This window comes from Amborella trichopoda, chromosome 11 (assembly GCF_054954075.1).
Source record: "Amborella trichopoda isolate Santa Cruz 75 chromosome 11, AtrichopodaSantaCruz75HAP2 v2.0, whole genome shotgun sequence".
In the NCBI taxonomy this organism is placed as follows: domain Eukaryota; kingdom Viridiplantae; phylum Streptophyta; class Magnoliopsida; order Amborellales; family Amborellaceae; genus Amborella; species Amborella trichopoda.
In genome coordinates, this window is record NC_142346.1 from 39,985,267 (window position 1) to 40,000,561 (window position 15,295).

Here is a 15,295-nt window from a genome sequence, read left to right on the forward strand (position 1 = left end):
TGCAAAATCTTTAAAACATAGAAAAAGTTAAAACCTTGAATTACGTATGGAAACATATAATTTTGCCTCACCCTTGCTAAGGCACAGGTCTTAGACAGCCGCCCAGGGTTGGGAACTCGCTGCCGACGCCAAGGCGGCTGCACTCAGACTGGCCACCCAATTTGCCCATCTAAGCCTGGGGATGCACCCGGGCCCCTTGGCCCACGGAGGTACCCGCTTCTTGAAACATTGAATACAGCTATGTTATTTATTTGATTGTATTACAAAGAAATGTGTATGATTATAACATAAGAGGCTATTTTGTTTTACATGTTTTTGTTGTTTTTTTATTTACTTATTACAGAGGAAGAGAAGAAAGATATCAATATTTGGGGATATATATTCTATACAAGTTTATTTCAGTCGAGATGAAATCTTTCATCAAGCAATTGAATTTTCTTGCGCTGCTTTCCGATCACTTGATACTGCTGATACGCTGGCTTTGCAATATAAGGCGAAAAATGTATTAAAACAATGGGGTGGTACTGGATGGAAATGTGGGTTGAAGTCGAATATGGGTACGACAGCGGACCTATTAAAAAAGGGCAACCCATTTCAATTGGTCTCTGCTATTCGAGATTCCAAGTTTTAACCAAGAAAACAAGGCCATGTTTATGTTCAATTCTAGATAATTTATTATGATATAAGTGTTTAGCTCACTTGTATAGATAAGGACATGGAAACTACTTGGTTTCTCATATCTTGTATTAAATGTACCTTGTATTAATCAATGTTGCCGGATTCGCTTCGGAGCATTTTTCTGTTTGGTGAGAAAAAAAAACAATTCGGTGCTTTCGGCTGATTCTGGGAAAGACTTTGGATTTTTTTTATTTAATATAAATAAAGTAGATATATATATATATAAATAATTAAAACGTTAAAAAAAATTTAAAAAATTACTTTTATATCGACAATTTTTTGCTTGGGCTGAAAAGGCCAAAGCTTCGATCGAATCTGCCCGAAACATACCCAAATCTAGCCTAAAGGGCCTAAATAGCAGCAGCACCAGACTTCTCTTCGCTTCGGTCTAAGCTTAAAATTCAAAAGTCTTTGGCCTCGATCGAAGCAAAGAGAATTTTGACAACATTGGTATTAATAGTCTCATACGTTGTATTAAAAGAGAAGATCTAGAGAGATTGTATATTTGGTTAAGTCTCTATATCTAAAATTATTTCATAGCAGATAATTCATTGGACTTCTTAAGATAATTTAGTTTTGAAATTATGGACATATGTTATAGACCATGTCTTTTAAGCAAGTCTAAAGGGAATTTAGGAGGTAAATGAGCTGGGCTAAGAAAGGATATTCCATTGAAGCCCTTACTATTAATAGGTTCTCAAACTCTCCCTAAGTTGTTTTCGTTGATCTATTGAGATGTACTTGTAAATGATTTAATGAATTTTTAGTAACATTCATCAAAAAAATAAAAAAGAACGAAAAAAAAAAGAAAAAAAAAGAGAAAGCAGATACCCTTAATCATCACCATCATCACCAAAAACCGCCATTCTACTCTATTGAAAGTCACTCTTAATCATCACCAATTCATATCCAAAAGCCGCCATCCTACTCTATTGAAAGTCAGAATGTGAATTGTTCCTCAAGTCATTAATGCAAGAGAGAACCATATGACTCATTCGAGTTCGTTGTAATCAATGTTCAAAAACTCACATTCGGGAGGCAGGCAGACTTGAATCGTTCAATTTTAAAAACTCGGCATTTTCTTTTGGTTGTTGATGAAGCATTAAAAGCAATGTTGTACATGGTTAGGGCTATTAATGGGACTGGTTCGTGGCCAACAACCCTGCCAAGCTCAACCCAAACTGTTTAAAGGTAGGCGCGAACCCGCTCGGGACTTGGAGTTTCAAGCCCGGGCAGAATTCCCAACCCCAAAAAACTCAGACTATATAAAAATGGGACAAAAATATTTTAAAATACATATTATTAAAAAAAATATTAGGCCAGGCCCGGCCCATGAGCCTTAACAGTGGCCCAAACCCAACCTAAAACTGGGCTGGTGGAAAAGCTCGCAGGCCAGCCAGGCTGTTAACAGCCAGGGGATCTGCACCTCCTTATTGCCAAGGCGATCCACACCATTTAGCTAGCTAATAAAACAACAATTAGACCATCACAAATAAACTCGAGCATACCCCAGCAAGTCCACTTATAAAACATGGTGGCTAGCTGACTGGTTTTTCTGTTACAAAAACAAGGGCTTTTTGTACTGGTCATAACAAAAGAAAGTGTTTAGTTAGAACCGAAGCCTAATAAAAATAAGTAAAGCCTCGCCTCAAAATTACCGAAAATTGCACCAGAAAACCTTCATATCGATCATCTTGGACCTGATCATCATGGTTGTAAAATAAAAAGAAAAAATGAATTTCAACCCCTAAAAGTATAATATATTATTAACACATTATCTAAAAAAAAGGATTTCAAGCGCGGGTTTCCAGTTGAGTAAGACAAGCAAATTACTTAGCAAAATATACATATACAAATGGCAACCATAAACTTAATAATCTAGGGTTTGGAAAAGGAACGCCCAAATAAATGAAATCAAGCAACCAGTTGACAGAGACACAAACAACCTTTCACCATTCACTTCTTCAAAACACTGCAGCAAAGGTGATAGGGCAGTCAGAATAAGTCCGCCAAACAATAATAAAAATTCACAAAAAGAAACAAAACATAGAAAAGAAGTAAAGAATTGAGAACAAAAGGCTACCGTAACTAGAAATTATAACAGAAATATAAACCAAACTAACTGAGCAAGAATCAGAAACAGTATGCAGGTAGTAGTATGGTAACATAAACCTGTTCATAACTCAAGACAATTCCGGTAAGTACATTCCCTAAATAGATGAAAGGATGAAGACTTCTTAGTAAGAGAATGCTATATCAAAATTCCGCCAACTCTGAAGAATGCCAAGCATAGAATACCACGAGCAAATGCTAGACTCTGTTTGGATGGCCCAAAAGCTCCACTAAAGATTGGAGGCATGTGAAAACATGTGAAAAATATGTTTATTTCTATAAAGTTGTGTTAAGGTGGTATCTTCTTTATAAGGATAGGAAGGCCTGCGCTGCTGAATAGGGAAGTGGAACATATGGGTGGCTGGCAAAGCAAATAGATCTAGTTTTTAATAAACAGTCAGTCCATCCAAATGGGGACTTCTCCAAATCCATAAAGAAAGAGTCTATTTTACACAATTTGTATAATCATAACACAGAAACAGGCCACGCATCATCCATGGCCTTTGGTGAAACATATACAATGGACTCTTTGAATACTCGCCAATCTATATGTGAGAGTGTAGATACACAACTCGCTACAGAAGAAACAAAGCTCGCACTGTTAATTTCTCAATTCTCACACTTAAAGGACACAGAAGGTGAAACTTCAGAGATTTCTACATGCAAAGGAAAAAAAATACTGATCTTACAAGAGACACATGGCTATCTTACAAAAATGGAACTGGAAATGATAATTGAGAATAAAAATCTATAATCGTTGTATTGGTCACTTTATTTGTTTAGTTTGCTTTATGTGTGCACGTTGAAAAGATTAATGTCTACGAGCACCAGGCAACTGGTATCTTATCCATATTACAATTGTGTCCAGGACACTAGCATGCATGCTATATTGCTATCAACTCGACCCATTGCAGTTTTTAACATAATGGCATCTACGAATTCAATTTAATACATGAAAAATAAACGGACTATAACTAGGGAAAAAAAAAAATACATAGATCCAAGGATCATTCTGCTGATGGACTAATGACCACCATACAGGAATAAAATCACATCTTATAACTACAAAGAAATCCAAAGGACAAAATCTATCTTTTTCCTTTTTATTCTTTCTTTTTTTTTTTTTGGGGGGGGGGATGAAGCCTTCCAGTCAGGCAAATTCCATCTTAGTGACATACACATCAGGCCTGCGCCTGATAAGATAAGAGATAAAAGAAACACATACGACACACACATCAGACAATAACAGTATATTTTTGCCTGCCTGGAATTTTTTCTTTGCCTAAAATATTTGTATTTGCCTATATTATGAGTAATAAGGCATTTCAAAGATAAGACCATTAGTTTATAAAGGTAGTTAATAGTAGTGGGAAGGAACTCACTTGTATAAGTATGCAGCAATCCCCAGAATTATACACAGCAAAATAATATCAACGCAGAAGTTCCGACTGGATCGTAGCTGAACAAAAACATGTAATCAAACATCCGAAACTTCTTTTGATAATAGCAGGAACATCAACACTTCAACCATATATGAATCAATCATGTCTGGCATATATGCACTGGTGATCTAGTTACCTTGGTGACTGTGTCCTTTAGTCGTACATTTGTATTCTTAAGGTCAGATGTTGCCCTGTCAACCTGTAACAAGACAAACAGGAAGTATTGCAATACGAAGGAACTTGATAATGCAATACAAAGAAAGCATTACATAATGTTAAGTAACTTCAGTGTCCATGTCCTTTTCTGAATTAATACCTAACTATTCAAAATCTACCAAGAAAGAAGGAAGATCTTACCTTGGTGTCAATCTCATCAATTAAAGGCACTTGCCTGTCCACCTCCTGCACAGAAATAAATAGACCTCTGGTCAACACTAATGTTAAACATTATATACCAGAGCTGAGGTACAAAGGGTAAGAAAGACACCGACCTCATTCAAGTCATGGGCCATATTCTTCAGTGTATCAAGCCCTTCTGCGATAGCATCCAAACCTTGATCCTGCAATAATTATACAGTATACACACTTGTTTTCTTTAAGTATATGATAAACAAACTTAAATCGTGCTTAGGACAGCAACAGACATTGCCATTATGCTCATAGATATTTTTTATTAGTTCAAAGAATGCCTACTCATGTCAGTTGGCCATATCCACATGAGCATTCATTGATTCGCTGAAAAAATAATCAAATTACCAAAATAAGGTACTACTAAGGCATAGGAAAACCATGCGCTTCAAAGTGCAAACGTATCTATGTAAAGGTTAAACTTACATTCTTTTAAACAAATAATGTACTACAAAAGAATCAAATCATGCTGCAATGAAATTAAGAAAAAATGGGTCGATGACTTTGGAAGGAGTGCCACAACAGGACCTTCCTAGAGGTCTTAAAATTCCAGAAGAGTACTCAAAAATCAGATTTGAGACACTGACATTTCTTGGGCTCCATAGGATTAATGCTTTGGTTGTCCTCAGATGTTGGAGAACTTACAGTGAGTGCTCAAATCAGAGGCCATGCATTTGTTGAGTGCTTATAACAAATTCCTACAAATATAAAAAAAACCCCAGAATCCCTAAAAGAACTTAAAAACACCAAAAATAAATCCTAAAATTAAATTATAATATACATTCTTTAAAATTAAACAAAAACTAAAAATATGTATAACCTTGTCCTGCATCAGACTCCCCTGATTGGAGAAAACTCATCCTCCAGTTTGAAGTGTACTAAGATGATATCAGTATAAAAACCACCTTCTTTAACCTTCTTCTTCGTTATTGGCTCAAAGATTAGTTATCATAAGAAGAAATCCTCAAGAAATGGATCCTCACATGGATATTGAGGAATTGATACAAATTTGAACTCGCATTGAACATCATATAGGAAACTTCAAACTCAATTTTCTGACCTTTAGAGACTTTCTCAACATATATTTCATTAGATTCTAAATCCAGACCACATTTGCAGTTTATGAGTCAACTACACTTCCGATGAGCTGCTCTGATTCCAATACCCTAAATCTCTTCAATATTCCACCTCTTTGATATCCTTGAGATCTTCATATTGAACCTTATCATAAGTTTGATCCCCTAAGAGATCTTGTTGTTCATCTAAGCATGTACCCAAGATTAGTGGCAAATCCCACTCTACAATCCGCTTATTCTGGAAATTACTTGTTGAAATAAAGATTCTCCATGGTATGTGTCCTCAATATCACAAACCAAGAAATCTAAACCATGCTTGAGAATGTACATAAGATGGAAAGAGCCACTGAGATGAGCCTTCCTCGTCCTTCTCCCCCCACTCCCCCAGCCTCCTTCCCCTCTGCCCCTCATTCGCCCCTTTCCTCCTCTCCTTTGCTGCTTTCCTTATCTCCTGAGTCGGCTCTTAAGCTTGAGGACCAATTCAAGTGCTCCGTGGTGGGAGTGTTTCAACCCCAGCAGGACAATGTTCACGAAATGGGGAAGATTTCTTTGGAAAGACCCCACTCTATCTTGCCGAAAACTATCCGACAGTTCCGTCCTCTTCTCCTTCTCCTCTGGATATGCACGCCCCACGGAGGCATATTTGGAGGGAGAGAAACCAGGCAGCGGACACTCTCGCTAAAGATGGAGCAGCATTAGTTGGTGCTTAATTTTTGGGATCAACATCTTTTTTCCGGCTGCTTTGTTTCCATCACTACAACCCTTAAAAAGATGTTTTTGGATTCTACTCTTTCTCACCCCCTTTTTCATAAGAGTTTTGTTAGCTATCCGCCTGTGGATAGCATCTCTCCTCTAAACTATGTACTTCTCTTATATATTATAAAAGTCAACATTATCAAAAAAAATAAAAATATCACAACCATACTTACCAGGATCAGCTATTTTGGCAGGAGGATTCCTTCTACGATCTCGATTATGTCGTCCCGGTATGGATCTCTCAAGGATCTTGGTTTTTTGGCCTTCAGGATCTCTCTCCCTTTTTCAAGGAAATAAGTTTCCCTTAGCTATGTATTTGTGTTCCCAGCTATTATAGGATCTAATTCCTGAGTGATATGGTTATCGATCCTAAGAGTTGTCAACTCTAGATTCCATTACATTGGAACACAAGGATTTCTAGTCCCCTCTCTCTCATCTTGTGGTTCTAAGGGCTATTCTTTTCAAAGTAACAACCAACCAACCCTCCCCTCCTTCCTAATTTAAAAAAAAAAATCTTCTGATTGTAAAAGCTTGATATTGGAAAGTATATTGCAAGGCTATGCTTTTAGACTCTCTCTCTCTCTCTCTCTCTCTCTCTCTCTCTCTCTCTCTCTCTCTCTCTCTCTCTCTCTCTCTCTCTCATACATGTATGCATATATACTTTATAGTTTACACTGTACAAACAGAGTTTTATTTTTACATGCACAAATAATTCCCCACAATTTTCCAAAATGAATGCTTCGGCTTCCTTTGCTTATTTACTAAGACATAATAGCAAATTATTTCATGTATATATAGTTTTGGGTTATTTCTTACACAGCTATTCAAAGAAAAAGATGCCAGCACTGCAGCATGAGTTTTGTACTTAAAATTATAAAGGTCACAATTTATTTAATGAATTGAATTATCTACTATAGTAATATAATGAACGATGAAGTAATTTAAAGTTCCTTATTTTATTTAATAGAAGTTTAAGATTACATATTACTAATTAACAACATTGTGAACTACCCTGTAAAGCTAGGGAGCCCTATTTAAAATTATCCCTTGCTCCATATTATGTTGGATGATTTTTCTCATTGGGCACCCAAGTTAACAAACTCAAAAAATTGTGCTCAGGAACATCATCTCCAAATCAAAGAATCTCGCTCCCCAATATTATAATAATCAATCCCATCTAATAGAGAAACTCAATCCCCAGCACACAGGACTATGTTCCCAATGTATGAAGATGTACGAACATCGATCCCAAACATTAGGATCTTCGAGGCAGCTTTGATCTATTGATGCGCCCCTAATCCTAGAATCGTTCCCAACAACTATGTCACAAAAAAAATTGTACTCAGAGGCAGCACGATTACTGCTCCCTTGGTTGAGTCAAATTATGCTCGTCAAAATCAAGTATCTTCACCTTCAAATTGAAAATCCTGGAGTGATGTTCCTCACATTTCGGTCTTCAATCACTCTCCACTTCATTTGACTTGCGGAACATGCTAGTGTAAAGGGTTGTACTCGACATCTTCTTGGGCAGAAAGATCACCATCTTGCCCATGAGTGACGCCAGGAGTTTGTGCAAGTTGTTGAACTTGCCCTCTGAGATCTTCAATTTCTTCATCTTTGAGATCACAGAGTAGGTCTATGAGAACCTCACTTCCTCGGCCTCTTCCTGCTGCTACGGGTTTACCAAAATCACAAACCCTAGGCAGAGAATCAACAAACCTTAGCTCAAAATCGGCAAGATCTGGGCTGAATTTAGCAAACCCTAGGCTGAAATCAACAAAATATTAGCTGAAATCAGTAAATCCTGGTCTAAATTCAACAAATCCTAGACTTGATCAAAGATATCTGCCCTTGACGCTCATTTGCTCTAATACCAATTGATGTAGTGATTGATGAAGAAAACAGAAACTAATAAATTCCAAACAAAACACAAGCACTAATTTGAAGAAACTTGGGGTTTCTTCCCCAAATGCTAACAAGGGCTTCAAAGCTAACAGCTTCCTTTTTTTATTTCAAAATCAAGTGAATCCCGCTTAGACCTCCATGCATCTCCTCTATAACTTAATTTAGGAATAAAGTTTCATAATACCCTTCACCAGAATAAGATTGACTAAATAAATAAGTAAAAAATTTACCCAAAAGAAAAATATTTGCTAAATAGTCTGTACTTAAAGTAAAATTCATAATGACATGTTTAGCTCTGATAAAACAAAATATTCTATAAGCACTAACTACTTTTCTAAACAACTCCTAAAATCCGAAAAATATAAAATACTCTAGAATCCCTAAAAGAACTTAAAAACCAAAAAACTAAACCCTCAAATTAAATTTAAAATATAAATCCTTTGAAATTAAAAAAAAAAAAAAATTAAGAATAATTTTGTCCTGCATCACCAGCAATGGCTGTAAGTGTTAGTTAAAAACCATGAAGCCCAAAGAAAGTAATGAATGCATTGGAAGGATCCAAATTGATTGCATTATCCACCAATGCTACTCTAAATGCAAGCAAGAAATGACAAATAAAATATAGGCATGAGAAACTAAAAATTTGTGCATAAGTAAAAATTGTTCTCTGGATTCACAAAAGCATCTAATGCTTTCACATTTTCTAGATACAGCCACCATTTAGCAAAATGCTCAGGTGTCCAAAGAAATGTAGCCCCTTTTAAAGAAATATGCAATACCAAGAGAAGAATGGCAGTTGATGGAATAGCAATTGTTTCTCAACCAAGTAGTCCTCAATATACAAATTCACATCCTTTTTATGAAGAATTAGTGTGACCCATGGTGCGTTAAATTATTCATTTGTAGAAACATAAATGTCTCTAATCCATTAAAAGGATTGTCGAGTGCAAGCCAATATTGCAAGTGAAACCAATAAAGTAGAAAATTCAACCTAATTTAGCAAATAAAAGTCAGCAGATCAGGCTGAGGCTGCAACTGGAAAGTATTACAGTATAATTTCTAGTTCATCTGTTTATATTACAAAAACAATTTCCATTATAATCCGGAGTCTAAAATACAATGCTTTGGTCAGGAAGAATATCATTATTATTCAATTTCAAAATATGTATAAAAATAAAATTATAAACCATTAAAAAGGCTCCCCCAATCAAGATATTCATGAAATATTACCTGTTTTATTTTTCGCATTTCAAACTCCTGCCTAAATTGGTTAGACTCTTCAGTTTGCTGAAAGTATTCACTCTCAAATCTTCCACCTAAGGAGAAATCCACAAGAAAAAAAGGAGCAACAAAGTCAAATTGATAAGGAATCATCACACATAGGAAAATTAGAAGCAATCCAAAGCCATCAAATAATACAATATCAATTCAATTTTAAATTTTTTTGCTAAAGCACCTGACGAATCAACTTTTATTTCCATGCGAGAAGCTGAAGTTCCCCAACCACCAGTTTGTTTTGCTCCAGGTGCTGTTCCATCTGGTATTGCTTCAATCCTTTCTGACAATGCAACAACAAGATCACTTCGAGTAGCAAGTTCTTCTATGGAGAGCCCTTTAACCTGTTAACAAGTTCGATTACTAATACAGGTACACGCAAAAGAAGGTTGGTGCCAAGGAAAGACCAGCATGCTGGTTAAATTTGCAAAATATAAACTTGATTAAGCAAATTTGCAAGTTAATCAATGAGCACAAATGGAAATTTTTGCCCACAGTCAACCGTGAAAAAAATAGAAGCAAACCAATAAAGATTATAACAACAAGGCAACCATATAGCTGCAGGACACAAGAGTCCAAATGTCAATTAAAGGGATTATTGTGAAAGCAAGCAGAATGCTTTTACTAAATTGGCGGACAACTTGAAATAACACTCTGCAGTAAAATGGAATATTCTCTCTGGGATACTAGGACAATCACATCCATAACAAATTAGAAAGAGGAGCAAACAGCTCTCTAAATAAATCTCTATGCACTTTAGAAGCACTTAAAATGTTGACAAAAGGCACATAAAACATTGTGCACACTCTTCAAACATGTGCAAAGTGTTTGTGGGCATGTGCGCATGCATGTGTGCAGGTGCTCTGCGCATATGTGTGATGCAATGATTAAGTTTAAAGCCTCTGATACCTATTTCCATTATCTTTTCAGCTATACAGCACATAGAGAAACACAATATCATAATATCTACAGTACCCTTCTATGCAACAAACTAACCGATAATTTGCATATAACAATATGTGCTTTTAATTCATGTTACAGAAATGATAGAGGGAATTTTGTATTAATGAAGAAGAGGCCTACTCACCAGATCGACTGAGGATTCATTGCTCATATGGATGGCAGAATCAGGTTTGGTCAGTGCTTGTTCAAAGGGATGCGGAAGTGTATAGTTTCATCAACCAAGGATTAGTTGTCCAGTCACTAAAAGGATTGAATGCAGTCACACATTGACCACATGGATACAGAAGCATGATGTCAGTTTCTTATACAATTATAGTTGTTGGGAATATCAGAAGCTACTTCAGTGGTAAGGTATGAGTAAAGGGCACCTTTGCGGTGCCAGATGATGGAATTTGTCCCATTAGATGATCGAAACTTTAGGCAGCTTCCTATTGTACAAGGTGGAGAAAAAGTGACTCATTCACGGTTGATTGGTGAAGCATGTGCTGAGCCCAACTTATTGGGATAAGGCTTCGATGATGATGATTGGTGAAGCCTATGTGTATTAAATGTGGGGCAGTAGGTACTAAAATTTGTGAGTACCTTAGAAAAAAGATTAACAAGTGTTAAGAGAAATCTTAGGGCTACCTTAGGTCTTTGTTAAGAAAGATGAAAACTAGTAAGTGTTTGCGAAAGTGTGTTGGGAAGCTGGGGAGCAAGTAAGTTTGCATTTGTAATCACCAATAAAACACACCTAAGGATAGCTGATTTTGACAATTCGAAGATAACATATTGGAATTTATGAGAACTAAGATTTAGATTGAGTGAAGCTGAATTGATAGGCAATTGTGATGGTCTTTAAAATAGGTTTTGAAATATAAATTAGTTATATGATCATAGACCAACATTTACATAAATTGAAAATGCAAGGAATTTATTTCTCAAAAAAAAAAAAAATGCAAGGAATCGTGATGAAAATGCCAACCACCTCCACACATGTTTCTATGTTGCCCGGTCATGTCAGGTCCCTGACAGCAGAAAGAAAACACCAAATGCACAGTGTCAACTTGGACGAGACCCAATATAGACCTTGTTCCAAGGATGCTAAGAGAATTATATCTATCGAAGTGAGTTATTAGGACTTGAGGTGAGTCAATTGGATCCTTATCAGATAAATAGGCAGCAATTTTCTCTCATGACACCAAGAAAATCGTTTCAATGTGAAGCGCAATGAAGCAGATACAGTCAATTAGGGATGTTACTGACAGGCGTAAACTCAAGTTATCAATGTACTCCCTCCAAAGGTGGTCACATATTCTACCAAAAAGCTTTGGCATGTAGCTTTTGTTAGGCTTCTCATGAGATGCTTCATCCAGTTATTCGTTCCACATGAGGTTTTCTCCCTATTATGTGATAAAGCCCTGAGACAGAATCATTTATCAAAACTTCCTTATGGTAGGCTTCTGAGTTAACCTACCCCTATTCTTCATTGCGTCAACCTTGAGGAGCTAGGAAGAGTACATAAGAACATCTAGAAACCCATCCATTTATTGAGTCTCTCCAAGATGCTAACCTTAGTCGTGAAGGAAGTAATCCCTGCCAACAAAAAGTACCCAAGTCGAATATGTAATTGAACATAAAAGATAATGCAGGTTTCAATCAGTGTGCAAGGTCCGCCATCGAAATGCACTTAATGTTCTTGGGGCACCAATGAATTAGAAATTACTGGTTCATCAACTCATTGCACAAGCTTTTCTCAGGAAGATTATTATTTTATGTGGAGAGTTTTTGTGGAAGGTGGATAATGCAAATCTTTTGCACACCAGCACATGATTTACATTCACCTAATCAATGACCTCTAAATGGGTTTATTAACAGGTATAACTACTAACAATGAAAGAAAAACATCCTAACCTTATCTCTTCATCACCTTCTGGAATATTTACTATAAAACTTGTTAATAGCATGGCACACAATCTTGCAGTCTGATTCAGGAGATGCAATAACATGAAGTTGCGAGTTTTAGTTGCTAATTAAGACAATCAAACAGGAATTAACTCTAATAAATCTCCAAAATCTTTTTGTACTCCTCTTTCTTTCAGTCGGAAAAGCATTATAAATCCTGCTAGGGCTACTAGATAAAAATGAACCAGCATACAGAAATTGGTAGATTCCATAGGAAAATCCCTTGAGCTCTAGACCATATCCATACACATCCCGCAAGTTCCAATAGAAGGAAGAATCAGCATTAAAGGACAGAAATTCAATAGGCAGATACATGCAGGGGAAACATCTATTGCTTGGGATTCATTCATCGATAAACAAATATCTACTAAAAATTTATTCAAGAATTCAAGATGAGACAGCTTGATCTCATAAAGAACACAGAGCAAACAACAAGAAGAATCCAACTTATAAAAAAAGAAAACTTGAAAAAATAAGTACCTTCTTCTGGGCTAATCGCTGCAGCTTTGGGATTTCCTCAAGCAAACGTGCTTTGGTGCGTCGGATCTCTGCATTTGTTGCCACAACAGCCGCTCTGTTCTTCTCCTTTGAGCTATTCTCTGATTTCTAGAGACACAGACCCAAAAATCAACAGACAAAAAGATAAATTTTGAAACCAGAAAACCCTTATCAGACCTAAATTTAATTAAAAATGGACTTGAGGATGAAGAGCACCTCAATTGCGTCGTCAATGTCGGTCTCAATGCTTGCATAAAGGCGAGCAAATGCATCGTCTCCAGAGACATTGGACTCCTTATGCTTATCAACATCATATTTGTCGTATTTTTTGCAGATTGCATCAACACGAGTGAGAATGTCGATCACGCTCATGGCGCTTGATGCCCTGTAGACAGAGAAAGACTAACCAGTTTGGATCCATGATTAAAAATTATCTCACTAAAAAAAACTTAATAAGTTCTCTCACGCTAAACTTAAAAATATAACCGTTTTGCTGTAGGAAGAGAGAAGAGAAGTAGTCTTTTTTCTCTCTCTAAAAAGGACGAGGCAAGCTCTTCCATTTGCACAGGGTATGATCAAGCCCGTGTGCCCTATTCCCATTTGCAGAGGAAAATGAAAAAAGCAAATTAAAAAAAAAAATCCTGGTTTGGGTAAGACTTGAGACAAAGAAACCCACAAGTTTGCTGCTGCTTACGTAGAGAATGAAAGAAACCAGAACACAGAGTTTCTGATTTTGTCGGGGGGGGGGGGGGGGGGGGGGGGGGAACAGAAAAACCTAAAATCTCTTCACTGTGCAACCCTCTATTGAACCATGAACTGTTCTAGGTCGAACACCTCACTAGCACCATAAAAGCTATTCATACCAGCGCAAGTAAAGGACTCAGCATTTCTAAGAGAGGTATGCTTAGAGAGAGAGGTTTGCTTGTTGTAGAGAGAGAGAGAGACGGTTTACCGTGGTCAGAGGTGCAGGGGCATGTGAGCGGTGCTTGCGGCTGTTGGCGAGGAAGGGATCCGAGAGAGGTAGCGTCCGATCAGTAGACACCCAGAGAACACGGTGAGCAACAAAAATTTGAGTCCCGCTACAATTTTTTCAATGCCGGGTGTGGTTTGCCGAAGTCCGTGGTCCTAAACCATCATAGAAAGGTGCATCTTCAAATACTGTTGAAAGATCAATACCGGAAATCTTCCTGGTTTGAAAATTTATTTTCACTAATTATAAAATTTAAATTTAAAATGCAGTTCGATAAGTTTTATGAACAACTTGAAAAAAATTTAAAAATAATTTGAAAATTGACTGTCTCAAAATGCAAGATGCACTGTTTTCAAGACTTGAAATCTCTTTTTTTTTTTTTTTTTTGTCAATAAATTTTGAGATCGAGATATCAATTTTAAGAATTTTTGATAAATAATTTGTGAGTGTTTGAGGTTCATCTTAATTTAAGTATTTAGGACCTCGCCCTTATATAAATTGCTTTCTTTCTATGCCGTGTTTATATAATCGGGTGATCTACCTGCTAACCGCTCGGTTTGGTTCCGGTTTTGATGATCAACCAGTATTTAAAAACTTTAAAAACATATATACAAATTCCCAAAAATAAGGAATTTGATTAGAAATATATTTTTTAATATTCTTTACATTAAGATTAAAAACAAATTGGTAATTAATACTCACTTTATATTTTCTCATCTTTTTCAAAAAAATTTAAAAATACCACTAGACACAAATCGGTTCGTTAAAATCCATTTTTTTCATTAATTGTCATCTTCATTTGTTTGTGTTTTGTTTTATTCATTCTTTATATGCTTTTAATATTTTGGTAGATTTTTTTGTATCTTTTTATTTTTTTAACACTTTTTTTGCCGCCCGAAACTTGTTCGGTTAGAGCGATTGAATCGGCCGATTTACCGGTTAGGCCAGTTAAACTGCTTTCAAGCCTATGTCCAGTTAACTGTTTCAGTACAATTTTGCGAACACTGTTTAGATGCCTATTTCACTTTAGAATTCACATCTTTTTTAAATTTAGAAGTATACAGTGAGACCATTTACTTTTGGGAAATGTTTATATAATGGGTGCAGTTTCCATAAGGATGCCTCCGTAGGTGTAGAAGTACGGTGCCCTTCAAATTTTACCATGGTATATAATTTGTGATGTAAAATGTTATTAGGAGTATCTCAAAATCTATTTTTATATCTAATTATAAATTTTTAAATTTCAAAAATGGTTAAAATCAAGTACA

General features: G+C 36.2%; 1 protein-coding gene across 3 annotated transcripts; it reads right to left on the reverse strand.

Annotated features, from left to right (window-relative positions):
* Positions 1–2,416: 2,416 nt before the first annotated feature.
* On the reverse strand, positions 2,417–14,131 carry LOC18436916 (syntaxin-71). Of its 3 annotated transcripts, none has more exons than XR_016043585.1 (10): positions 14,010–14,131; positions 13,274–13,442; positions 13,040–13,165; positions 9,834–9,996; positions 9,608–9,693; positions 4,724–4,792; positions 4,590–4,634; positions 4,369–4,471; positions 4,173–4,249; positions 2,417–2,650 (listed from the first exon to the last, which is right to left on the reverse strand). XR_016043585.1 is itself a non-coding variant. In XM_011626075.3 (10 exons), the coding sequence occupies exons 2-10, from the start codon at positions 13,427–13,429 to the stop codon at positions 2,635–2,637; spliced, it is 801 nt and encodes a 266-aa protein (XP_011624377.1). In that variant the 5' UTR covers positions 13,430–13,442; positions 14,010–14,131; the 3' UTR covers positions 2,417–2,634. The 3 variants fall into 3 exon arrangements, 2 of the variants coding, with proteins under 2 accessions (XP_011624377.1, XP_088706864.1); XM_011626075.3 differs by having other exon boundaries at positions 4,369–4,431; XM_088850738.1 differs by lacking the exon at positions 2,417–2,650 and having other exon boundaries at positions 4,169–4,249; positions 4,369–4,431.
* Positions 14,132–15,295: the final 1,164 nt, after the last annotated feature.

Bases quoted from the DNA above. Each gene is read 5' to 3' on its own strand.
- LOC18436916 (XM_011626075.3), bottom strand. From the start codon at position 13,429: ATGAGCGTGATCGACATTCTCACTCGTGTTGATGCAATCTGCAAAAAA. The intron at 13,166-13,273 runs GTGCTCTTCATC...CTGTGTCTCTAG, and splicing joins ACATTGACGACGCAATTGAG to AAATCAGAGAATAGCTCAAA. The intron at 4,432-4,589 runs GTAAGATCTTCC...GTCTTGTTACAG, and splicing joins TTGATGAGATTGACACCAAG to GTTGACAGGGCAACATCTGA.